The following is a 26694-nucleotide window of genomic DNA, read 5'->3' as shown; positions in this document are numbered from 1 at the left end:
CTCAAAAAGAAGTAGTTGTGTAGACTCTTTAAAAAAAAAAAAAAAAAAAGTGTAGGCCCTCTGTTACAATAGTTTAGTGATTGATTATGTTGCATGTTGCTATTTAGAATGTTTGTATTTACTTTTTTTGGTTGGTGTTGGTTTAAAAAGAACAATGTGAATGTATGTACTGTAGAAGGTGCATACACACACACACACACACACATACACACACAGACACACACACCCACACACACACACACACACACTCACTCAGACAAAAACGGCACACATTCCACTTTGCATCCACTTTGATCCCCACACCCTTTCATCTGGAGACGTAGTGACCTTAACAAATTGTAATCACATGTTCTTGATCAGGCAAGTCGAAGTTGAAGTGTAACACTGCATCTTAGTGTGGGAACACCCTTCAGATAGCAGAGTCACATGCATGTGGCCCGGCTCCAGAAAAAGTATGACGCCGATATTATCAACACTCGACTTGTTAAAACCACGTTTCCAGTATATCATTTCATGATGCTAAAGAGTATGAGTGACTTACTGACTTGATTTGAAGGCCTGGGTTGAGGCTACAAAAATGTATTTATTTATCATGCCACTACTTTCATAGTAATAATAGGTACAGTGATAGATTAAAATTTTAATGTTGTCTTGTCCAACACTGTGTCATGGGCTCAGCAACACTAAATGATGTTACTATATGTGCATTAATGAGAGAATTGAAGCATAAATATAATAGCAACTCAACTTTTTCATTCATAGTTCACATATAAAAAAATCCATAATTGTAAATCTGCTCTAATTATTCGCGTAGTCTGTTACATTACAGAAATGTGCTGCTGTGTTCACCCCTGCTTACAGTAACAATGAAAAGAATCTCACAAAATACAGATACAAACTGTTTGATAAAGAAAACAGATTCCTAAATGAATAATCTAACAAAAAACAGTGACAACCTATAGATCTTTGTTTCTACCGCACCTTGGAAGAGTTGGCCCGCCAACAAAACAACGCCAAACAGGACTGGCCCATGGTTGAGAGTGATTGATGACCCCTGATTGAATGGTTAAGGGTATTTTCCTCGCAGGACAGTGCCGGGAAGGAAGAACAGATCCCACAGTTTGAGAGGCAGCTCTGTAGAGTTCACCGCTTGAGATTGATACACTTTTGCCATTAATGATATGTTCAAGAAGATATAGTTTCGGGTGGAGTCTAGGGGGAATATTCATTGTATTTCTCTCGCAAAGTCAAAAGTCTGGAAATGTAATTCCCTGTTTCTCCTGCTTCCCCAAGATTTCACACAGGATGAAAGGCCAGAAAAAGTAGGCAAAGTACTCAAAGTATTGAATATATTGGATTCACTTATGGCACGCAGGGCAAGATGAGAACACATAGTTCATGCAGTAGAGGGTTATTGATGCCTATATGTGATGAGATTATAAACAATCAGATAGTGCTTATGTAAAAAGTTTAATATACAGTTTTTTCTTATTTAATTGTGATAAAGGTTCTACCCACAAGAGGGCAGGCTCTCCCTATATAAACACTCGTGTCACCACATGGTCGTATGGCCAGTGAACATGAATATGTGATTAAAGGCTTTGACACTTTGGACCTTTATCGATCTGTTAGTTTGAGCTTCTGATGTGTCCACAAGACCAAAGTGATGAGTTGCATTAATATGAAGCAGTGTAGGTGATGGCATGCCTGGTGCATTGATGCATTCGCTATTTTCCACTAGGAGGAGTAAGTGACGTTAGAAGCAGGAACCTTTGCGTGGAGAGCAGGTGGATTCAGCTGAGGGTTTCATTCAGAGGCAGACAACAAGCTCATTGTGTTTCTTTGTGTGCTGCATGGGTGAAAAAAAAACCCGAGTACCAACATTTACTTTCAACTACATTCATATTCGGCAGTATTCAGGACTTGTGTGCAGTCTCCAATAAACCGTACAAAAGCACATGGATGTAGCCAAAGAGCCAAAAGGGCCAAGTGGCGTCCGGGGCTGCTCTGATCGCTACTGACAAAAGGTTAATTCACCTGATCACATTTAATGAGAGCGGCATCATAAATTGTTTCTGCCCGACACAGTGACATTTCACAGAGGCCACGTGGTGACCCGCTGGCATTTGGGGCGCAGTAGAAACAAAGGGGCAAAGGTCTGAATCCAAATCATCTCTGCGCGTGCGAACGTGCAGGCATGCATATGTGTGTGTGAGTGTGTTTTCTCTGATGATTATGTGTGTAAACGACTGCCAGTAGAGAAATTAACAAAGGAGGACAGATGATTTTTTTCTCTCGCTCTCTAACAAGAGTATTTGGCTTAAAATATTAACACAATTGAGACTAGTGTTCGATTCATTTTCTGTCAGAGCACAGGCCGTAGTGCAGTGTAAGGCTAATCAGTACGTATTATGCAGAAAATTGGGGAGGTAAAATACCACTATTTTACACACTGGTATTTAAATTCGGTGGTTCCCCACCATGGTGTCAGACCTTCTCCAAAGGGCCGCAGAGGGGATGATTAATGAGGTCGGACACTTTGTCTTCCTTGTGCAATATTGAATATTTGACCCATATGGGCTTTAAATAGTTTGATGGGGGAATCACCCTTCGAAAAGTAACTAAGCCCAACTAACATATAATATTTACCTCTAAAATATAGTGGAGTGGAGGTATACTTTGTAGTAGCTTAACATCAAAAATTGATTTAAAAAAAGTAAAATTAATAAGTATTAATAGAAGAAAAAGAGAAGAAAACTGACATCCTCAAACTTGTATGTGAGTACAGTAATTTACTTTTTTTTCCCACCACGCTAAATATGCTCTTGAACCCACCATATTTCCGTAACTAGTCAAATACTGTAGTCCAAGTGGCAACTTTTGGGACTTGAGGAAGAAATTAATTAACCTCTACTGTTCCAATACAGTGGTGCATGTGCATAAACAATGGTCGAACCATTCGATGATCAAAATAAGCCATCAGACATTACAGCACCCTCCCACAGGGCACATCTTATCTATAATGACAAAGCCTCATCAAAGAAAACGTGACATCATGTCAGGTATATTGATTTGCACGTTACACGGGGATGTGTGTGTCGGATAAAAACCGAAGTGTGTTGACACTTGTGCTTGTGTCTCATACAGTTTGCTTCACACTGTTTGCAGCATTGTCTGTTCCGTGGTTGTGTTTGCTCATTTTCATTCGTCTCTATTTATAGAAACGACTATCTAGTGCAATCTAGTGTCAGCAACTGCACACCCAATCACATTGTATGCTTTTCACACACACAGTAACAGAGGCCTTGTTTATCCTACGCGTGGGAAAGGTGCCGTGGTCAGACGTGGCTTACTCGGTGAGACTAAAAGGGCCGTGGCGGCAGCCGACCGGAGAGAAGGCGGTGGCGCTCCGAGGGATTAGCCATCTATTGACCCTGGGAGCTCCTGATCCGTGCGCCATGCAGCTTCATGGGCTTCCCCTGCTGAGGATGACCCTGCGAGTGCTCATGCATGCATATACGCACATTCCTTTTGTGTACCTGCGCACCACAACCACTTACTGGCATGGGCACATTGATTGGAAACCCACACCCTATAATGCTTACACCCGCATTTTTATCCTTAACTTTGAAGTTGCATTTGTCTTGGGAATGTAGAGCCTGGGATAGTCCATCTCTATCAGGTTCCCACACACACACACACACACACGCACATGTGCTAGAATGGAATATTGCGGGCTGTTGTTTGTCTTGGTGAAGCCCCCCATAGGTCCAGTGCAAAAAGTTCACTTGTTATTCAGAATAATGTAAAAATTGCATTTTGTGAACCATTTCAGCTTGGAATCAGAAAATTGGAGACACACCAATGTTATTCCATGTGTCATCACTATGCATTCTTTTTCTCTGCCCATGATTGTGAGAGAATAGCATGACCATGGAAAATAAAAAGGTGACATCGAGCCTTATTTTTTGGGTGACTTTGTCATGAATACAGCTCTAACACTAAATGTTTCAACTGGAAATTAATATATCTTAATATCTGTTTCTCACCAGAAAAGCATTGCTTGTATTCTTGAAGCTTAATAAACTTGTTAAAATAGTTCCTTCTTCATAAAAACAAACATTTGCAGATGTCCATGTTCATGTGCCGCAGTCTTCTTTTTTGCATTTGTGGACGCATTGCTCCTTTTCTTGGCACCTTACCGCTGCCAACTGTTGATGAGTGTTAACAGCCACAAATTATAGAAACCAAACTGTGACCCTCTCTTTAAACATTACTCAACAGCATCACTATGGGTCAAACACGCAACAGGGTGCCTTTAAATTTTAGACCTGCTTTTACTGTCTTTTTTTTCTTCTTGTTAACATTGATGTAATTCTGTTGTTAGATGTTTTGGCCTTTTTTTTATATCTTCCATATATTCTACTTTAATTATGTCCGATTCTTGTCTTACACACATCTTCTCTGTCCAAGTCTAAGTCGGATCACAACAACTGTATCTCACCTTCCTGTTCTGAGCTGCTGATTGGATGAAAGGAGAACTTTGGAGACTTCATCTTGGGGTTTTCTGATTTGTCTAGACCAGTGTCACTCACTACAGGATTAAATGAAAAGATGAATCCATTATCAACCTAATTCTTAATCATGGTAGCACTGTAAGGATTCTTTCAATTAGGAAAATTTAATTAAAAGTTAATGATACTTTATTTGTCGCTCCAGCACGATTCAAGGGCACAGGCCCGCAAAGGGCACACAAATAACCCACCTGCACACATAAAACAACGCAAAATCACAAAGAGTTCAACGTCGCGACAAAGAGTTTGTGTACACAATGATCTCTGACAGTGGCCAGTCCGAAGACCCATTATTGTTTGCTTAAAAAACGAGACCACAAATTTTACAAATTCCTGATGGCATTAGCTAAAGGTGGTCACAGAGAACAAAGTTGATAATCTCAAATGCCTTTATGAGGCAACGGGAACCAACGTGTTCCCGTTGTTTGGGCGAAGGGAAGTATAGAGTAGATAAATGAGAAATAAAAAGCCGCTGAGCCAAATTTCGAAAATGAATGGACATTTTGACCTGATCAGGGCGGCACGTTGGTGCAGTCGCCTCACACCAAAGAGGTTCTCGAACCTCAAGGCCGCCCAGAGCCTTTCTGTGTAGAGTTTACATTCGCCCAATGTCATATTGGTTCCCGCCCCCTCGCGATCCCTCAAAGGATAAGCGGTATAGATAATCAATGGATGGATGGATGAATTGACAAAAAATTGACAGTTAAAGCCAGATTAAGCCAGTCTCTTGTATATCCATGGAAGCATGAGGTCTTGTTTCCCATTGTGAGGAAGCGCTGGATTATATTCATCACCTGGAGTAGACTGTTGTCAAGTTACTCAAATTCTGTCTCTCATAACGGTGGTGTTGTGGATTCTGGGCCACATTATCAGACGGTGCTTTGAACAGGAAGCCTTCCTCATTTGAACTTCCCATGTTACAGACTGTAAAAAAAACAAAAAACAGAAGCTTATGCAAAAGGCATCTAGCTCAGTACGTTACAAAGTGTGACAATGAGGTGTGTGTAAAAAGGTGTGTGTATGTGTGTGTGTGAGTGCGATGAGCCTCAGGGCTCTAATTTGAGGCGGGGGTGTTCAGGTGTCTCAGGTTGGTTGTTTGAAACTCGACCCCGACGTGAGAAAAAAAACAAAGGGTTCCTTTCCAGTGGTCTCTTTAGGAAAAACCTTTATTTTCTCCCTCCGGGCTGTAGCAGATTCCAGCTGCATTTCAACATAAGCTATTTTTAAAGGAGGCCACGTTCTGAGAGAACAGCAGAGAAAATGTCATGTGCGTCAGAATAGCTTGAGGTGTTTTCCTGTAGTCTGCGTGTGTGGGGGGTTTCTGCTGATTAAAAATTGAACAGCTGAGTGTCATGTTGCCTGAGCCGAGCATTCCTGCACTCGTGTGTGTGTGTGTGTGTGTGTGTGTGTGTGTGTGTGTGTGTGTGTGTGTGTGTGTGTGTGTGTGTGTGTGTGTGTGTGTGTGTGTGTGTGTGTGTGTGTGTGTGTGTGTGTGTGTGTGTGTGTGTGTGTGTGTGTGCGTGCGTGCGTGCGTGCGTGCGTGCGTGCGTGCGTGCGTGCGTGCGTGCGTGCGTGCGTGCGTGCGTGCGTGCGTGCGTGCGTGCGTGCGTGCGTGCGTGCGTGCGTGCGTGCGTGCGTGCGCTAGGCTGTGGACTATTAGGTATCAGATTTACCTAAGGTCATATTTCACCTGCTCTACTTTGTGTGTGTGTGTGTGTGCGTGCGTGTACGTGTGTGTGTGTGTGTGAGCAGTGAATCAACAATTAAAATCCTTCCTGACGTGTCTTTGCCCCATCCCTCTGTTTCCCTTCATGTGTCCTCCCCCACACATGTTCAATATTGCTCACTATGTGCACAAGTGACGAGCATTTCATTTTCAGCCTGTCTTTGCTTTTTCCCATACTGTGGCTTCTTTTCCAAGTGTCCAAGACCTTAAAGGACAGATACAGACTTTCTCAAGTCAGTCTTCACCCATACTCGCATGCCCCTTTTTGTTGTTGCTGTTGTTGTTGTAATCATAGCTGTCCTTACTGGCTGAGAAGAGATCCTTACTTTTGTAACATAGTTCCAATGTAAAAAAAAAACTGTTATCGTTCATGGTTTCCGTATTTTTAAGGACCAATTTCTCTGGCTTATTCTTGCTATTCCTTGGTCAACAAGGAAACACTATCAAGAGAAATAATAAGAGGGTTATAAGAGTTATTCTTGGAAAACACTCACTTCATTGGGAGAACGGACTACACTGCACCTTTTTTGTCGAATTAAGACCTGGATTTTGTTTGCCAATCACTTGTATTGAAATCTCAAAGGGATCTTTTCATGGCCATGAAAGAACATTTTACAGCAGCCCAAAAAAACCCCAAACAGTTTTAATGTACAACATTGTTTTAAGATGAACTTGGAAACATGTGATCTTAACCTTGTTCGGTTTTTGGGGGCGCTGGGAACGGCAGGACCTCTTTAAAAGCTCCAAAAACACACATGACACTGTTTTATCACCTTCATACTTCATGCTTTTTCAATGAGATGTGCTTATGAACATATTTTTTATTTTTATTTTGCTGACATATTCAGAATTCATAACAGAATATGAAACATTGCTTTTGTTTAGGGTTTTGCAGCTGTAAAACATTGTTAAATACAATGAATGTATGTGTGACTGATGTTGACAGTAGTCTTTTCCACAGCACTTCCCCTCCCTGCTTCGACATAACCCTATCTGTATTTCCGTCATTGGAGTTTGACGTTTACTCATATGAGGTCAAACAGGAAGTTAAGTTGCCCTGAGGTCTAACTGCACCTTAAACATACTGTATATTCCTTCGTCTGTGAATGACCTTTTTGGCGATAAAGAGGAAGTTACATTTGTTCGTCCTTTTAACAAATAAAACATTAACCGTTTCCTTATTTTGGTGTAATATCCATTGACTGGATCAGCAGGATTTCCGAAGCTCATACTCGTCTGTATTTGTGGATTTAGAATATCTGATAACACAAACAATAATTGTGCTCTGGATCCTTAAGGTGTTTTTTTTCTCATTCTTTGTGACAAATGTGACAAAATGTACTATACGAGCTACATCAATACAACCAGTCAGCCAATATCAGCTGATTTACCAGTGTAGCTATAGCAATAACAATGCTTTATGATCACTTTTGTGGTAAATGAAAGGTTCACTGCTTTGACGCTTCTCAGCATGAGACTTGAACAAGACCAGGAGAAATGAAAAACGGCATCTAGAGAACAAAATATGGTTGGTTTTGTGATTAAAGTTGTTATAATATTTTAACATGTACAGCATTTTTGTCTGCGGGATCCCTAACCAATGAGCTGGTGGAGCTAAAGTTGCCATCACTCTGCTCTTTTAATGTGACAGCAGTGTCATAAATGCAGATCTCGGATCTCGGCGTGTGCAGCTGTGTCGTCCAGGACCGAGCAGAGTGTTCCAGTCTGGCTGATCCTGCATGAATGAGTGAATGAATGAATGAAAGACCTCATCACTGCCTGGACCTCCCGTTGAGGGGGATTATGGGTATAGACAGAGAGCACATAAGAGTGACTGACTGGTGAGGATCAGAGAGGCCAAAGAAAAGCAAATATTAGTTTGAGAAATCCCCCCAAAAAAGAAGGCATCCCTCTTGTATCACTAATGGCATTCTGACATATAAAACATTTTTCACTACCTTGAAACCCCAAATGTGTATTTACCTGTGGCCTATTAATGAAACCTTTCGTTACATACATAGCAAATGGTGACATCATTTCAAAATAAAAGCTGAATTACGCACTGGAAGATGCAAAGCTTCCTTTCTCTCCCTAACTCAACAAGAATCACCTGTAAGGGCAAACAAGCGAAATATGCAAAAACACACGTTTAGGTTTGCCTTCATATTTTTCTTTCACTCCGGACGATGATGCCATTCGAGCCTCAGTGTTGGCTCCTGCATCCTGACATCACTCTGCGCTCCGGGACACTGTAACTGTAGAGAAAGCCTCGCGTAATTGACGATGATGTAACATGCAACTCGAAGAAGAAGAAGAAGGAAAATCACAAAACATAAGAATGATCTGCTCTGAATGGTGCCTTTTGCTCTGCAGAGCCTCGAGCAATAACAACAAAGTGACGTGTGTGCGCGCGCGTGTGTGTGGTGGGGGGAGAGAGAGAGAGAGAAGGGGGAGAGAGAGAGAGAGAGAAGGGGGAGAGAGAAGGGGGAGAGAGAGAGAGAGAGAAGGGGGAGAGAGAGAGAGAGAGAGAGAGAGAGAAGGGAGAGAGAGAGAGAGAGAGAGAGAGAGAGATCACACAGTAAACACAAAGCTCATATGGCACAGCCGTTCCGCGTCACCGTCACGCCGCGACCAGTTGCGCGCGGAGCCAGGAGCCAGAGAGGAGTCCGAGCAGCAGACGGGGTCTTGTGTTTGGATCAGCTGTTGTCACAGTTCGCGCCGCAGTGATGTACCTGCGCTCCTAGCGAGAGGAGGATCAGTGGTGGGAGAAGAGAGAGGGAGACAGACAGACGCCGGTTTGTTGTCGTTGTCGCCTTGTCCGCCGGACTGACATCGCATGGGGACATGACCAGTGTGGATCCAGCGTCCAACAAACTGTTGACTTTCAATCAGCGGTAAAAACAACCCCCCCCCCCCAAAAAAACCCCAAGAAAACCAAATCCTGCTCTTTCCTGTCCTGTTTTTGATGCATGTTTTTGATGCATGCCACCTCTCATCTGTTGAATGCATGTGTCTCTGTCGTCGCTCTGCAACATCCCTGCAGCACTGGCACTTTTATACATGCAGCATCCGGAGCACAGTAGACAGAGCTGATAACACCTGCTCCGGTTTACACAACACTTGTTGGTGCCTGGAGTGCAGGCTGGATCGGTTCATAGCATTCACAATAACTGTTTGTGTCATACTTTGTCTTGGTGTGCATCAGGTGTATGATTTATTGATCTATTTTTTCTTCTTCAATGTACTCTGGGATGTGCTGGCCAACTGAGCGCCGCTGAATCCACAAGTCATCACTCTGGAAGTATTGACGCTCCTCCTCACCAAGACTCTTTCAGCCACCGCAGCTTTTTAATTCAACCACAGCGCTGGTTTATCTACTGCTTTGTCGCTGTAGTTTTATCAAACTGTAAACTGAGCCGGGGTTCGTCCTTTGGCTGCAGAGATGTGTCTTGTTTTCAATGGGAGGACAGACATCACTGTAGCCTGTTTGGAAAATCGTGAATTATTCATGACGTGCCTTTCAGTTCAAGGTAGACTGGAGGTGCATGCAGCTCTGGGCGGCGTGACAGCAACAGAATAACGTATATACGTGGCAGAGCATTCGGGCTTTAACTTCAGGTGTAGTGGTCCAAGGTTACTCTGCTGTGGCTCATTTGCAGCCCTCTTACTGTTGATGGATCTGAGGAATGCCGCCACTGCAGCGGCTCTTTACCAGCTTGAAAGCAACACTGTAAAAAGGGGCTCGGAGCTGCGGCGACAGTTGAGCACAGAGTAGATGCCTTGCAGAAAACCTCTCTCGTGCCACAGTGCTGCTGATAACAAAAGGTGCTTCTTTCCATGTTGTAGAGAGAAGAGCCGGAGAGAATGAAATGAAAACTGTCCTTACGTGACATTGTCATATTGTTGCTGGCTATTTTTTGTGTGTGTCTCCTTTTGTCACTATAGCAAAACTCTATTGTGACTTATTGGTTCATCGGAAGTTGCATGTGACGAAAAGAAGTGTATGATGGGTTTGTGTTAAATTTGTGTGTACATCTGTGGGTGGAACTGTGTTTATTATTACTCGCAAATTACAGTATCAGTATCAAGTCTTGGCGCACGCATCAGCGGAATTCTGATTGGATCAAAAAAAATGTTTCAAATCTCAAAATGATTCAGTGAAGTTCCCAAATTGAACCTGTTACACGTGGGGATTGTGAAACTGTGTTTGTGTGCCTCACATGTCTGCAGGAAGGACTGCAGCAGAAAACAGTCCGCTGTCATTTTAATTATTCAGACTGTCAGATGTACAGTAGTTGACAGTGGTGGATGTATGCATGTGGTAATTTTGCACCAGTTGATAAGCTCATTGTGTCCTCTCGACGTTCTTGTGCTCTGTGTTGCCTCTACCCCTTTTGGCATTAAGGTGTTTTTAGTTTTTTTTTTGTCTATCTGGTATTTTCCTCATAACACAATCTCATAAAGAGCCACTTTATGGAATGATCTAAGAGTTAAAACCAATAAAAGCACTGTCTTTTTTCTCGAGCAGCACTGCGAGCTTTGGTGTGATGGGTGGCAGCGTGATTTACTGTACACGTCACATTTCGCTGTTCGGAGCCTTTCACTGGCCACTGTCCATTGCCTTGTGACAGAAACCACAATTTGTAACCTTTCCCGTACTCCATTACCGAATATCCATTTTACCTCTTTCTGTTTCAGAGCCATTTATCTTTGGTCCGAGCTTTCAGAGTCATTTTGTCTTTGGCTTACGGCCATTATGCTGCTGGAAAGCCATCTGCAGATATCTGAATTACTGCGTTGCAGAGTTCAAGTTATGATTTCCATACATATGGACAGCTTTTGAATCCCAGATAATGGTTTCTGGTATCTCAAATCCATGCCACGCCGCATGTCGGGAGTGTAAGGTAACAGGGCAGGTCTATTATATTTAACATCACACGACTAAGAGTCTGCAGCACTGGTAACATCCCTGTGTGGCTGCACTAAGGCACAGCTTTGTGTTAAATGCGGAAGTTACAATTTATCTATGGATACATAAATGGCTGCACCAAATTGCATGGCAATCCAACCAGCAGTTATTGGAACATTTAAGTCTTGACTTGATTTTGGTGGAAGATCGTTTTGTTGTTGATGTTTTGTCTGCTCTGGCCGGGCCTTGAACCCGCAGCATTGTGTATGGGAGATGGACGCACGAATTTGACATGAAGTATATTGGATTAAAATCTTACTGTCCCTTTAAGTGATGAACTGATCAACATCATGTCTTAAAAAAAGAAAAGAATTGTAATATCAGTGCTCTGTGAGCTGTGTATTACTTTGAAAAAATTACAAACTCAGAGCTTACTCAATATAAAATGACTAAATATTTGGAACCAAAAACATGACCGGGACTAGTTCTAGTACCTAGTTTGGTTACAGTGAACAGATCATGATTTCCCAACAGGGCGAACACCAAGCTCAAACTGATGAGGATCATTTTTTTGGTTGCTTTGATTCTTTGCACACACTGTACTTGAAGTCTGAATATGTCATCTTTCCTGCATTGCACTGCCGGAGCTCTGTTGACAGGTACATGTTCCTCATCAAACTCGAGGCACCGCGCTCCCTTGGCTCGCTCCACCTCTTTAATAAGTGTTAGCAAAGCTCCAACGTTGCTCATTTTTTTTTTAACAGAAACCCCCTTGCACAAATGTCTCTTTGTTCTCCACAGCCACATAATTCATCTGTACATTTAAACATCACCAAGAGCCCCAGACTCATGAAACCTTTCCAGAAGGAAATGAGCTTCACTAGTAGATCAAGTGGTTTTCGTTTGGAAGATGTAAGGTGGTGCCACGTAATTATCCCCTTATGATGCACATAAGAACCCCCCCCCCCCCCCCCAGAGCAAAGGTGATGGGTAGGGAAGATAGCGACGTGAGTGCTGTGAAGACAAATTGGGATCACCTAAAGGTAGAAGCTGTGATGGAGTGTGTGTTGTGATGGAGCTCCGGCAGACCCCGCCCCACTCGCCACAGCGAAGCCAGCAGGAAGAGAGTGAGTGAGTAAGGAAAGCGGGGATGGATACATCCTGTAGTGCAGACGCACTTTAAAACATGACCTTTGAGATGGAGTGTACATTATGTATAAACAGCCCCACTCTGCCTTCATCTCCTCCTCCTCCTCCTCCTCCTCCTGCAGAGAGACGGGAGAGGGAAACCTGACCAGAGAGGGAAGAGGTAGGGGGAGACAGAGGAGGAGTGGGGGGATGTGGTCCAGAGAGATAGAGGAAGCAAAAAGCATACGAGTCATATCACCCACTCAGAAAATCATACATATACCACACACATACCTAATGCATACAGAATACTGTACAGCATCCGCATGCCCACACACAAACACACAGTCTATGACCTGCTGTTGTATTTTGTAGATTCTTCTATTCCTCTATTTGGATGTTGAAAGAAATCAATTAATTAATATTCATTAATTGTATATGTTTACGTTTATTAATATTTACAGCAAGACCCAAGTGGCCACAGTTACATCATTGGATATCATAATACAACAGCAGACAAACTATAGGTTATTTCATAATCAATCATAATCATACAATCATGATAAATACCGAGTATGTATGATGAATTAAGATAGTTAGTTTAAGATGATAAACAGTTTTGAATGCTGCTTACAGACATGCTAGCTCTAAGGCTATATATATATATATATATATATATATATATATATATATATATATAGCTGACGCTGATCAGAAAGTACAACTGACCTGTTCATGGCGCAATATCACCAATTGTTGGGTTTTCCTCTGCAACACGAGGCTTGCCGATGCCAACAGCGAGCATGCCGTACTGTCGAGATACAACCTACAAGTTTTCATGCAGCGTGTGACAATCAAATAGCCTGTAACTCACACAAAATGTCTGCCCTGGCATGGCGCTGGCCTTCTATTGTTGCACTGCAATGCGCAAGGCGTCTTATCTGCTCCTACTTTCCTCCTTAAAATGAGTGCTTGTGAAGCTTGTGAGTGTGAAGTGCGCCCGCAGCGTCCCGACACCTGTCGATTTTTTTATCACGCTGACTATTATCAGGCTAATCCTCGATGCCGTCTTCTTATAAACCCTGCTCTTTGACTTAACCTTGTTTTTCTTAACATTTTGCCCAGTTTGACCAGTGTCCCTGCACAGAAACTGCATCAGCGTACGTTGCCTCTTACCAGTGGCAATGACTTTGCTTCTCTCATGGCTTCATCTTTAATAGGATTTAACCAGATTCTTATTACATTTTCTGCTATAAAGGAATCAAACGGGAGCTATGAGAACACGGATCATTTTAAGAATAGTATCCCAGCTTGTTGTTTCTGTTTAATCCTCCTCTAATATTTTTGGCTTTTTTTACGGCGCTGTCAAATGACTAATCTACTTAGATGAGGATGGATCGTTAGTAATGTGATCATCATGACTAAAGATAAGGAGTGATATATGGGTTGTTCCTTGGTTGGTGTCGGCCAGTTCACTGCCTCTACCACTGAGCCTTTTGTCTCCAGCAAAGTTCTGGACCGATCATTGTGCTGTAAACCGCTGTGCAGTTGCAGCTTCAGCTCGCGTGAATATTGCTGGAGAGCTCACTTGCTTAACTGGGTATTTTAAAGAAACAGTTTTGTTTAAATATGCTTATTTCCTTTTTGCCAAGAGTTGGAGGAGATGGTTGATACCACTGTGCTGTAAATAGGAAGCCAGGTCATCCATTAGCCTTGTTTAGCAAAAAGACTGGTGTAAACAGTTTGCCAGTCTCTGTCTAAAAAGAAAATACTCTTACAAACACCCGTAATGTAATAACAAATATGTTGCATCTCTCCTCTTTAATCCGGACACAAATAGAAATGTTCTAAGCAATATAAAAATATAACCGCAAGCTTTTAAATCTCTGTTTCTGTGTTTTAACAAACAAGTTACAACATGTGAGCCCTGGAGTTGCTGGTTGGAAACGTTGCAGTGAGTTAGGCTAGCGGTTTCCAGTATTTATAGGATAATCAGCTCCAAAGTAGCCCCATAGGCTAATTAATGCAAAGATATGAGACAGATCTTTTGTTATGACAGCAAGAAGACAAGACGGTTGTTTTTCCTAAAATACCAAACTGGTTCCTTTGATTTTTTTCTGTGTTTCTAGTGTGTGCCTTTTGAGAAGCAGCTCAGCTTAATTGATGAACTTATACATTTTCAGTAAATAGTACCGTTGAGATTTTAGTGTGCAAATGTATTTCTTTTCATCTAGTTTACTCTCATTTTGTCTGGCGCTCGAGAAAAAGTACTCTTCAGAATGTCAGATTGTGTTTCATGTATGTGACAGCCCGTCTTCGGTATGTTACAAGTGGCTCCTATGGCCACATCATCATTAATATCCTGCGATTGTTCCTATTGAGAGAACAGACTAAAACAATTTTCAGAATTCTGTCTGATGTGTTTGTGGTTACCGTCTTTTTGTATCTCCTAGCAATCGTATTTACTCCGTGTGTGCATTTGACCAGCAGTGCGCTCTCTCCCAGCCAGTCTCCATCTATCACTTGGGTTTAATTCAATCAGGACCCACATCTCAATCAGAACTGGGTTGGCCGCCACTCCCAGCCAGTCACCATGCCACTGCTTGCCCCGCCACGGCAACAGAGACACAGGAGGAGGGGAAGGAAAGGCAGAAAGAAAAAGGGAAGGAAATGCAGAGAGAGAGAGAGAGAAAAAACGTGGCATGAACAAAGTGGCCATAAACGAGAAGACAAAGTGAGACAAGGGGACTTGAGAAAAGCCGATGCTGCAACTGCCCCTTGTGTATGTGTGATGTCACAGTTGATGCATGTTACCGTGGTATGACGGAGGACAAACAGGCCATGTGTGTGACCATGTGTTTGTTTTACAGCTCTGCCTCGGAGGACCTGGGCTGCAGGCGTGGAGACTTCAGCAGGAAACACTATGGGTCGGTCGAGCTGGTGAGTCCCACCCACACCGCACGCCTGTGTTTGTTGCTTTTCTTTGTGTCTCCTCGTCCTCCTCGTGATCTACCCTCCCCTCCGGGCTCTCACTCCCATTGCCTTCCCATCATTTCTGTCGGCATGGGTGGTCAGCAGAGGGGGACTGATGAGTCGTGACGTACTGGGTGTGGTCCAGCGATGTGCTTTGCCAGTGCAGAACACAATGGGTGCTCCACTCACAGTGATGCAGGACCATCGCTGCCTGTTCAGCCTCCAAAGTTCATTCCTTTGTTTTGATGGTGGTGATGTAAAGGTGCCGTGTGTGTGTGTGTGTGTGTGTGTGTGTCTCTGTGTGTGTGTGTGTGTGTGTGTGTGTGTGTGTGTGTGTGTGTGTGTGTGTGTGTGTGTGTGTGTGTGTGTGTGTCACAAAGCTGTTGAGTCATTGTTGCCTGGGGGGGTGGGATGTGTGTGCATGTCCCTCCAATGAGCCTGTACATCCTGATAGCCAAGAGGAACAGGAAGTCCTCGAGTTTTGCACCGCGATCATACTTCCTATCAGAGACATATTATGGTTTGTTCAAGAGTGCTGCACACCACGTGTGCGACAGATTAGTGCTGAGAAGAAACCACATGCTGCCTATCAGCACTAGCAGACTGACACCACACCACACACACTGTACTGTGTGTGTGTGTGGGGGGGGGGGTTGTATGGTAGAAAAAAGAGAGAGAGAGCTGCATCCAATAATTATAGTGGGTGTGAGCCAGTATGAGATAAGGGTTTGAGCGGGATGTTCCTCACTTGCACTTCAACATTAATTCATTAATTGTTATCTGGTCGTCTCACCGTCGTCGTCTCAACAAGTCCATGCTCTCGCTGTACAAACTACATGGAAAAAACATAAGCTAGGGGTCTCCTATGATCCATCATGGACAGAGATATGAAGACAAATCTTTGTGGATTTCCCAAAAAATTTATTGAAATATAGCAGTTGTATTCGTCCCAGGTTTGATGCTAATAAGAGGCGCTGGTCCAGTCTAAATTACCACCATAGGGTTCAACAAATAATTTTTTAGTTCATAATTGATTCATTTATGGTCTCAAAAAAAAGTTTATTTAATAATTTTCAGTGCAGAAAAGCCGCAAATCATCTAATTTGTCATGATCGACATTGCTTCTTATGCCTGATACATGATTTAAATGAGTAATTGATGACCAACATTGTTGTGGATTACTTATCTGTCTGTCGTTCAACTACCTGCAGCAATAGTCCTCCCCACTTGAGACTGTGCTTTCAAGAAGAGCGACCACATTTGTCACTTGACAAAGGCCTAATATGACCGACATTACATTTGTAGCACATTTACCTCTTGGACTCTATGCGCCATGTGGATAATCATGGTCTTCCCTCAAGAGCAAAGGTGGATGTAGTACCACTAAACCTTGTTTGGGGTAGGTGGTGGTGGAGTCGGACTTCCTGTTCCGACATTATTTTCTTTTAACCATGAACAGATTATTTTTCTAGCCTTGATCCAAATATTTTGTGTCTTAGCACAACCTTCCCTCACCTTAACCAAAGGACTAAGATAAGGACCTACTGGCTCCAGTCATGTAGTGTACATGAAAGCAAATAATGTAACCGTGATTCCCAGAATGACAAAAACTGTTCCTTTAAGATGTATTTGATTTCGAGAACTTTATAGCATCAACGCATTTTTTCATGTAATTTGCAAGACCAGCTAATTGTATTGTATAATCTAAGTTGACCGACAAGATGACAAATGTGAATCTTCAGATCAGGGAAGTCACTGTGAAAAACAATCTGCCATGAAATAGCAACATCATTGTGTGAAATGGACATTGACACGGAAAATCTAACAACTTCTTCTACAAGTTCCTATTCGGACTTTACGTTTACCAGCACTGGTACAGTCCCCTTGGTGTTTGTTAGTATTTAGGGCATGATGAATGATTGCCGATTAAGAATTCAAAAAAAACTCAAATAAACCCTAATCCTTGTTTGAGTCTGTTTTTTACGACACGTCGGTTGAGGGATGAGAGGCTGTGTGGTATGTTTTATGTCATATATAATAAAAGAGTAAGTAGTGAATAATTGATGGCAGTGCTTGATAAACCGTGGTTGATCTTCAGAAGTAACCTCAGGCAAGATGAGCACACCACGCAGAGCTTACAGTGACGCTGGCACACGTACTGTCAAAGGCTTTGTGTCTCTGTCTGTGGAAATTCAGGTCCTGGTGCATTTTAGCTGACAAACTGCTTGTGTTGACAATAGGCATTCAATCTGTGTCCAATTAAGATGAACTAATATGATTTATGCAGGGATAATGAACATAAATAAGCGAGTCTCGGTTGACAGTTTGACAATCACTGATGTGATGTCAGTAGCTGGTGTCGCACCAATGTGACGGCTGAATATACTAAGACATATACTTTAATATGTCACATACTGCAATTAGATAACACATGTGAAATGCACCAATCGACAATGTATTTTCATTTAGGGCAAGCTGTGTTTTATAACACAACAAAGGGTGTTAAGGAAAAGTTTGACTCCGGTTTATTCCAGAGCATGCATTAAATGTCTCAACACAAGTGGGAGATACTGATTCAGAGCAGGGTCTCCCTAATACAAGGGAGCAGCATCAATGACTCATCCTGTCTGTTTGTTTCGTTCTTTTTGTTGGCACCATGGAAGCGGTGGGAGCAGTTGCCAATAAGAGTACCTCCACAGACGCAATTGTGGGGATATGATTCACTCTGGCACACACACACACACAAACACACACACATAAACCCACTACTTTTGGCATCATAGACCTATAAAAAACAGTAACATTTGACTTCACTTATGGAGAGCTGCCAAAGTGTGCGGTACAAACTGTTCTCCATTTGATAATGCGACGAAGTTATAGGAATCAAGAACTACATGTTTGTGTTTCTTGTGTATTGACAACGGGCGGTTGCTATTAGGATTTTCAACATACTAAATGCTGAGATCCGCAGCGTGTCAATGTTCAACAGACTTTAAATTCAATGTTAACGTTTACTAATTCACAAATTGTGATGATGACAATCTTGGTGCGCGTGCGTGCGTGCGTGCGTGCGTTGTTTTATTAGTGCCAGAGTGCCCTCGTGTTACATGGAAAAAGTAAGAAACAAAGTACGAGGTTTAATTCACAAACTACACCAAGGACCCAAAACAATCAATACTCTTTTGCTTCTACATGCACACTCAAACACACTCACAAAACACACACACACACACACACACACACACACACACACACACACACTGGCCATCAGCCCATATTGCAGGGCCAAGTCACTGCAGTCAACACATGCGAGGTTCCCATCGCCAGCAGCTCACACTCATCCACACGAATCAGCAAACAAAGACTGTGTGATGGCCTCCGCATTCATAGGTAGAGAGACAAACAACACGGACGCGTGTGCATCTCCCACCCTAGTCTTGTCTCCTTGATTCAGTGACAAGTCCACGGTCCGTTTTCAGAAGCCTAATTGTGCGTCGCACACTGAAGCTGAAGCGCACAACAATTACACTCATTTCAGCCTGACACAACAGCTTAGAGAGTCTGCTGATGTTCTCCCAGTGAATTGAATTGTCTTTCTCTGAGGCCCCGAGATGAAGGCGGTGACGGATAGGCAAGAGGTGGGCGCGACTGTCTCCGAAGTGTGTGTGTGTGCCTGTGTGTGTGTGTGTGTGTGTGTGTGTGTGTGTGCGCTACCACACAGGGAAGTAAAAAGTGTTTTTTGATTTTGTTGCCGTGTGTTCATGGGCATTTGTCTCAGCTTTGTGTTGTTTGGTGCGCCGCAGTTTACAGCAATGACTGCAACTGTCGGAACTCTGTTGTGTGCGTGTGTGTGTTGAGGGGTTAGCTGTCAGTCCTACTCGGTGACTGGTGAGCAGATGGCTCCGCTCCCACCTGCTTACCGGTGTTACTGCCGCTGCCTCGGAGGCTTTTGACTGCACTGTCACACCGAGTTTATTCCCACTCTCAGCGTGGGCGCGTCTCGGTCTGTGTGCCACTGCGTGTTTGTGTTCATTGACGTGAAAGCCAGACTTGGTAACTTTTGCGGAACAGCGGGAAACGTGGCCATGACAAGATAATGGCGAACTGAATTTCTCTTCATGATTTCTATTGCCGTGTCACCATGGTGAAATAAGCGGACGGTCTTGGTAATGTCACCTACACAGCAGCCACCCTTGTGTATTATTGGTATCCATGCTTGATGCGGTCCCGTTTTGTTTTTCTGTTGTACTGTTGATTGCTTGTGTTTGACTCTTTAATGAACCCGCAGGAGTCAGGGGTGCAACTTGGTTTGTGGAGACCAAAGCTTGTTGTTGCCACTTTAAACCGATCATTTTTTGATTTGTTTTGTCTCCATGTCTTAATTTTATCTAAGAGGTATCCGTACTATTGTATCTTTCAAACTTCGGAAATAAGTGACATTTTTTAAGGCATACAATTTTATCTGTATGCATTATATCTTTGGGTGTGTCCTAATATAAGGTCTAACTTGAACTTGAATTCTATTATAATATCTGTATAGAAGAATGAAAGAATGGCATTCCCTAATTTTAACCAATGTCACATTAAACCTCAATAATCTCCGTGTGGAAAAAGGAATTTAAAACACCTCAAAGTGTATAGAGGAGAGGATACATATCCAAACATCCTAGGATTTAAATCTCTCCCTCTATCTCTGGCTGTTGTGTCTCAATCTGTCTCTCCTGCTCGTATCCAACTATTCGTCCATCAAGGCATTAGGCTGATGCGCGGTGCTCTGCTGCTGTTCTCCGGGATCCCAGGCTTCAACGTGGCCCCTCCCACTCCTGAGGGCCGCTATAGCTGCTGCCCCCAACCGGCGTTACTCCTGGGTGGGTGGGTGGCCCAATGCCTTCAGTCGCAGCCATTAGATTAGTCATCACCAGTGTTGCTGCTGTATAAATGGCCAGATATTGATGCGGTGCCGTTGTTAGTGTGGCTGGATTTTGTCCTAGCAACAGGCGACGTTACTGGTAATCCGGTGCGGTCGATCGCTGCGTGGCAAACGGCCACGTCACAGACGATGTTTGTCTCTGATTCTCGTCTTGACGGGTAGCCGGTTGTTATTTCATGTCCACAATGATTTCATGCATTATACATCATTGTACACATTGCGGGAGTCTTACACTTGAGAGCGTTCACGCGCATGTGGTGCAGTCTCAAGTTTCTCTGATGGTAGGTTCACAGGTCAACAAAAAAAAAAAATCGAATCGCATCATACTTCCCTAATTGATCTAAATGGTTTTACTGTATCTGAGAAGACTGAAATCATTAGCATTCATTTAAAAGATGAATCTGATCATATTCTTTATATTTCATACAGCAAATTCTACAAAGCACCAACCCTGAAATGATCCTACTAACAAGAACAGGCTTTGTATCAAAAGCCTTATGTAGCTTGTTCCTTAGTACCACAAAGCTCCATTGTTGTAAAAAAAAAAACAACAAAAAAACTATTAAACTGCACAGTCAATATTCATTGTTTTGGTCTTTTCATGGAATTTTCTGAGAATATGAAAACTCTACCCTCCCTATATAGTTACTGTTGTCATACCTGTGAATGGTAAATGTACCACTCTAAATCCACTGTCATCTTTGAAACTATGGGTCTGCGATTCATACAGTAGCTGAATTAGGCCTCTCAATTCTACCCGATGACTCTTGCAGATTGAAATGACAACTCTACTGGCTGGAGCAGATATTATCAGCAACTGCTAACCGGCTAAAAGCTTGACTAATGGCTAATACACTTTGTTTCAGCAATGTAAAGAAATCCAAAGTTCGACAGGCCAGTTGTGTCTGTAGCCGCACGGTTGCGAAGCTTTGATTCGACCAAACACTGTTCAGCAGTGTGTATCACGAGTTGCGTTTTAAAATTGAAGGACCACTTCATTCCCCTATTTTTTTGTTCTTTAAATATACTGCAGTTGTATGTGTTATGACCTATTGTAACTTTGTTTGTGAGAAATTGTGTCATGTCACGACGGACTGGTCTAAATGTGACCGTGCCCGAGAGCCTCAGCCGACCCTGGCATAGAAAAGAGAGTTTTACAAACCTGCTGTAAAATAATTAAAATGCTTTCCACTCCTGAAAAAACACGATGACTGTAGATTCTGGAATCATTGAAAATTGACCCAAAATCCAAACATTGATTTAAACTGCAGATTGCATTATCATTATTCTTTGCACAGTGACCTTCAGCTTTCATCCACCGTTAACAAATCATGTTGCTGCCGGAATTACGAGATCTGTAATTAGCATCTGGCTGAAAAGTTCCTTGAGAGCCGTAGTTAACGCCGACCCCACAATTTCTTTTACACAGGCTTTTGCCTTTTCACCCGAAGGAAGACGGATTTTTTCTTTTGCATTGGTTAATATAGTATAGTGATGATTCAAACCCGGGAGAATTTCTCACCAATCCAAGCTGCAGAAGTGCTCCAGCTGTGAGTCACATCACATCAAAAAATGTCTACATCCAAAATACTAATAAGTGCAATGCGACCGAATAATGGAAAACGTAACAGTGATATAATAATGCAGAAAAAGAAGAGATCGTAGTTTCTTCTTGATTCCTCTGCAACGCCTTCCTCAAATCTTTTTCTGTTTCTTTGGTCATGTTCTTTAGCATGTTCCGCCTCTCTTCTTCCACTCTTTATCTCCTTCATCTGTCTTTTCTTATCTGCCATTCATATCTTCTCTCTGACTGTGCACCTCCCTCTCTTCACCCCCCCTTGCTACCTTCTGCTTCCCCCCTCACCCTCTGCCACCTCCCCTCCTGCTCTGCAGCCCACGCCTCCCTGTTCTCTGCCTTCCTGGAGGATCGTGAGTGTGCATTAACAGGCCCACTGATGAGATCAATTATCTATCAGCATTCACAAAAAGTATTGATTTAATACCCCAACAGGCACCAGCGCACACACACACACACACACACATCCCTCTCTTCTCTGCAGCGCTCCTTTGTCCTGTGGGCCTGGGGGAAATCGGACGCTCTCTGAGTACGCTGTGAGCTTGATTGTGTTTTATGAAATGTTCAAGTCATGCCCTAAAATGGGAGCTGTTTAAGTGTGCGTTGTAAGAGTGTGTGTGTGTGTGTGTGTGTGTGTGTGCGTGCGTGCGTGTGTGCGTGTGCGCCGTCTATAGACCTAAACCCTCCTTCCCAAGGGCTTACGCAACGTAGAGACGGCTGTTATTCTTTTATCATTTGGCTTTTTGTTGTCATTACATTGCTCTTTGCCTCGACTCCCCATTGGCCTCATCCGTCATCCCCCCCATATACATCTGATGCCCCCCTCTCTCTTTTTTTTCTATGCCCCATCCCTCCACCACTACTCCTCCCCGGCAGTGGTGAGATGTTTTATGGGTTGTTTGTTAAAGTGTAGGCGCATAGCAGGCTCCCCTCTCTCCCCGGTTTCCTCCCCTCTACCTCCCCAGACCCACAGGGAACCGTTAGAGTGCAGCTTTTCCTTCTTTGCACCTCTTCTGATGCATGATTTAGAAGCAGTGGCCGCGTGATGCAGGCATGTGTGTGCATACACACACACGCAAACACACACACGTAGACTCCCCAGGGTGCCCTAATCTCTCCTTTCTACTGCCATTTTTCATAGTTTCACCTAAAAACAGCAGAAAGCCTAGTCCCCGACAGGAGCTCAAACACTAACTTGAATGTGCATTTAATACCAAATGTCATCTTTCTCTCACACGCAGACACACGCACACACACCAAGGAGGCGGTGCATTGCTCTGCCTGCATACTGCATTGGTTTCCCTTCCATTATCCTCCGATTGGACAGTTAATTTTGCAGGAGGCAAGAGAAATGAAGGGAGTCCTATAGCTCCAGCATTTACTTTTCCCTTTTTCCCCACGCCATACGCTGATCTTGACAGAGCAGCGGCGCTCATTCGCTCACACGCAAACACATGCAAATACAAGCACTTACCGTCACATGGGGAGACATGTATAGAAAATGTATTTGTTTCCGGGGGCGTTAATACGCGCATGAAAGGAGAGAAGGCGGTATTTTTCTGCAGCCTCTCCTAAGACACCAATTACTGCACAGGAGCCCTGTCGTTTATCAGCGCTTCACACCTGCAGTAAACATGTTAAGAAAAATGGCTGCTCGTGGTTTACTCGTGCGCTTATTAGGACTGGATGAAATCGATGTCGCATTAATGGAAATTAATTTTTTTTTACAATATTGATATGGGTTTTTGATGACAGTATTGCTCAACTGCATGGCCTGTGTTTGAGTATTATGATTTACACCAGACTACATAATTCACATATATAAGAAAAAACACCATGAAAAGAGCTTTTTATCAGATTTTAACAGTTGGTCCAGAAACACGGGTTTGTGAAATCATAACGCTGTCATTTCTGCACAATAAGGCTCCACTGTGAAAGTCAAATAATAATCATGTTGAATTTAAAATTATTAGTTGAGTAATCAAATCTTTGTCAATTCATTAATTGGTTATTTTTTTAAGCAAAAATGATCTAAGAGGTTATATATTTTAAAATATGGTATTCATCAACATCACAGTTGTCCATAAAGTAACTAGGGCTTTATCTAATGTTTATCTTCACTTTTGATTAATCTACAATTATTTTATAAATTAATCAATTGTGGAGTCTATAAAAAATGCAGAAAATTGTAGAAAAAGAAACATAAATTATATCAGAATGATCAAAATCTCAGTATGATGCCAATATTCAGTCAACATTAATATATAAACAGAGAAAGGATATTGGAAGACTTCCCTGGACGTTTCGTGACACTGGTGAAATGTGAAAACAGTCAACCTTTATTGAGGCTCAGCAAACAAAAGCAGGCGAGGACAGTGGTCGGCATCAGACGGGAAAACCAGACAAAAGGTCAAATCAACGGTGGTTGGAAACAGACAAAAAAAATTTGACGAGCATTGTGAAAAAAGCAGAATAAGCAAAATGGCAGAAAATATTGTAGAAAATAGGTTATGGAATTAAGAACAGGTGAGCAGCTGCATGCGTATTGAGTTATGTGGCTGAAAGGTGGGAAGACCTGGAGTTACTGCAAGGCAGGAGGGAAACTAGATAGTAAACCTTCTCAATGGAGGAGTACGAACCCGAAAAAATGATTGAAGGGCAAACACAGAGATGATAAGGATGATAACATATGAATACGGGATGACGAATTATGCTGTTTACTTTATCTGAGAAGCAAAGATCTTTGTGCCCATTTGGGATTTCTGCATATCAGATTTAATATAGTGTGAACAATAAAGTTGTCAGTGTGACAGTTATTAATGATTTTATTCAGACTGTAAAGCTGTGGCCTTTTATCCGCACTTACCAACAGGAATGTGGCCCTCTCTCTGTCCACGATAAGCATGACTCTCTCTCTCTCATCACTCTCTCTCATCACTGTCTGACATGATCGAAAGAGCTGCTTGAAGTAGGACACGTACTCATCTCCAAACTGATAAACATCGTGCTCTGTTCAGTCAGCCATTCAAGATATGGTTTTAGTTACCTGTTTGTCACTGTGCGTCGACTGTACTGCCTCACTTTAATGACGTCCCAGGATTTATCTGGGATAGGGAGTGTGTTTGCGTGGCTTTGACTGTCATCCTGCCGTGTTGACCTGATACGAAGCCTGGAAGAAGACTCATTCAAGTTTCTGAAGGGATATGGTGTTTACATGCTCAGAAACAAGTGGATACTTCAAAAACCCTCTAGTCCATTATGTGATTAGTCTATCAGCAGAAAAATGAAACAATTCTTATAACCATTAAATCATTTGAGTATTGTTTTGTTTTTTCAGATTCAAGGATTTTCTCCTTTCTCTTTTATGTTATTGTAAATTTAATACCATTGCAGCTTTGTTGGTCAGAGACAACAAGACCTATAAAGACGTCACTTTGGACCCTTAGGAAAGTACATTTTGTGGACTTAGTGATTAATTGAGAAAATAAATCTGCATAATTGATAATGAAAATAATCATTAGTTAGTTTCATTGTGTCTGTGTATATTGTCACAGAGTCCAGACCGTTCCAGTCCATCGGGACATAAAACATGTGTGCATGGATACACAGCAACAGAGCAACTCCTCTACATTTACATGTCAACAAAACATGGAACGCCATCGACGAGAGGAGCAAAATGGAGCAAAACAGTGAAGACGGTCAAAGAGCAGAGAAAAAAGGCAGAGGGAAAAGGATCAACAAGGGAGGGGAGACACTGTTTTGTTGCCTGGCAACAAAACACCACGCAGTGTTGGGTCTTAAAAGGAAATGAGGATGTGAATAGTAATAGAGTGATGTAGTGAAGTGGGTTTTGTCCATATGGGCAAAAAGAAGATGGTAAATCAGTTGATTGCAGCGACGTTGACTGATTTAACACATGACTCATTACTGGTGTTGAGAAATTAATATCACAAGTAACGTGTTAAACTGGACTGTATTTATACAACACTTTTTTTTACATCAAGCTCGTGGGAGGGATATTCAAACAAACTTCCTGATCTGATATTTTTGTGTAATATTTCTTCAAAAAGGGCCGCAGTTGGTGTAGTGGTTATCGCTGTCGCCTCACAGCAAGAAGGTTCTGGGTTCGCGTCCCAGTTTGAACCAACCAGGGCCTTTCTGTGTGGAGTTTGCATGTTATACCAGTGTATGCCTGACCTGCCTGGGTTCTCTCCGGGTTCTCCGGGGTATCCACACCAACATTTAAAGAATTCTTTTCAGTCCCAGGTCGCCAAGTTTGGTGGAAGTTGTCTCAGTAGTTTTTGATTTTGGGTAAACTTGCTTACAAATAAACAAACAACCAAACATGGGCGAAAACATAACCTCCTTGGCGGAGGTAATTATCGTTTTGACTTTTCTTTTTACATCCGGGAACATGACGTGGAGACAGATTAAAGTACAGACTGTGCAGCTATCAAATGGGAACAGTTGTCCCCAAGTTCTCATCCAAATCTAGGACTCGACCTCTAGGAAGACAGCATGAGCCCAAAATGACGAATCATTTCTTTAAGTCGTACTGACAGTATTCTGTTTTCTACCCATGCCCTCTCTTGTTTCGCTCACTCTCCCACTATCATTAACTGTCCCGTTTGGCTCTCGCAAGGTCTCCTCTCCAATGCTGTAGTAGAGAGAGGTGAGTCAGCAAGAGACTGATAATTGGAGCGATAAGTGGAGGGTGGCAGATGTGAGGGGAAACTAGAACATAAAAAGGGCGTCTTTACAGCGAAGGGGGTTGACTTCAGTATCGTTAATTATTGTTGTATTAAAGAAGTGTGTGGAGACATTGATAGTCCACAAAGGGGGAAGGCTGCTTATGTTTGCAGAGAGGCCACTCTTTGT

The 26694-nt window shown here is 42.7% G+C and overlaps 1 protein-coding gene across 10 annotated transcripts in view; it reads left to right on the top strand.

The window, feature by feature from the left end:
* Positions 1-26694, top strand: part of garnl3 (GTPase activating Rap/RanGAP domain like 3) — a 67673-nt gene that overhangs the window by 7284 nt on the left and 33695 nt on the right. For 8 of the 10 annotated variants that reach the window (XM_035608138.2, XM_035608131.2, XM_035608132.2 and 5 more), the window contains one exon: positions 15208-15277. In XM_035608138.2, coding sequence (XP_035464031.1) covers positions 15208-15277 — 70 coding nt within the window. Of the gene's footprint in view, positions 1-8882; positions 9195-14965; positions 15120-15207; positions 15278-26694 lie in introns of those variants that run through there. The other 2 variants (XM_035608134.2, XM_035608137.2) reach the window with 2 other exon arrangements.

This window comes from Scophthalmus maximus, chromosome 20, assembly GCF_022379125.1.
Source record: "Scophthalmus maximus strain ysfricsl-2021 chromosome 20, ASM2237912v1, whole genome shotgun sequence".
Lineage (NCBI taxonomy): Eukaryota > Metazoa > Chordata > Actinopteri > Pleuronectiformes > Scophthalmidae > Scophthalmus > Scophthalmus maximus.
This window is presented reverse-complemented; position numbering and strand designations above follow the sequence as displayed.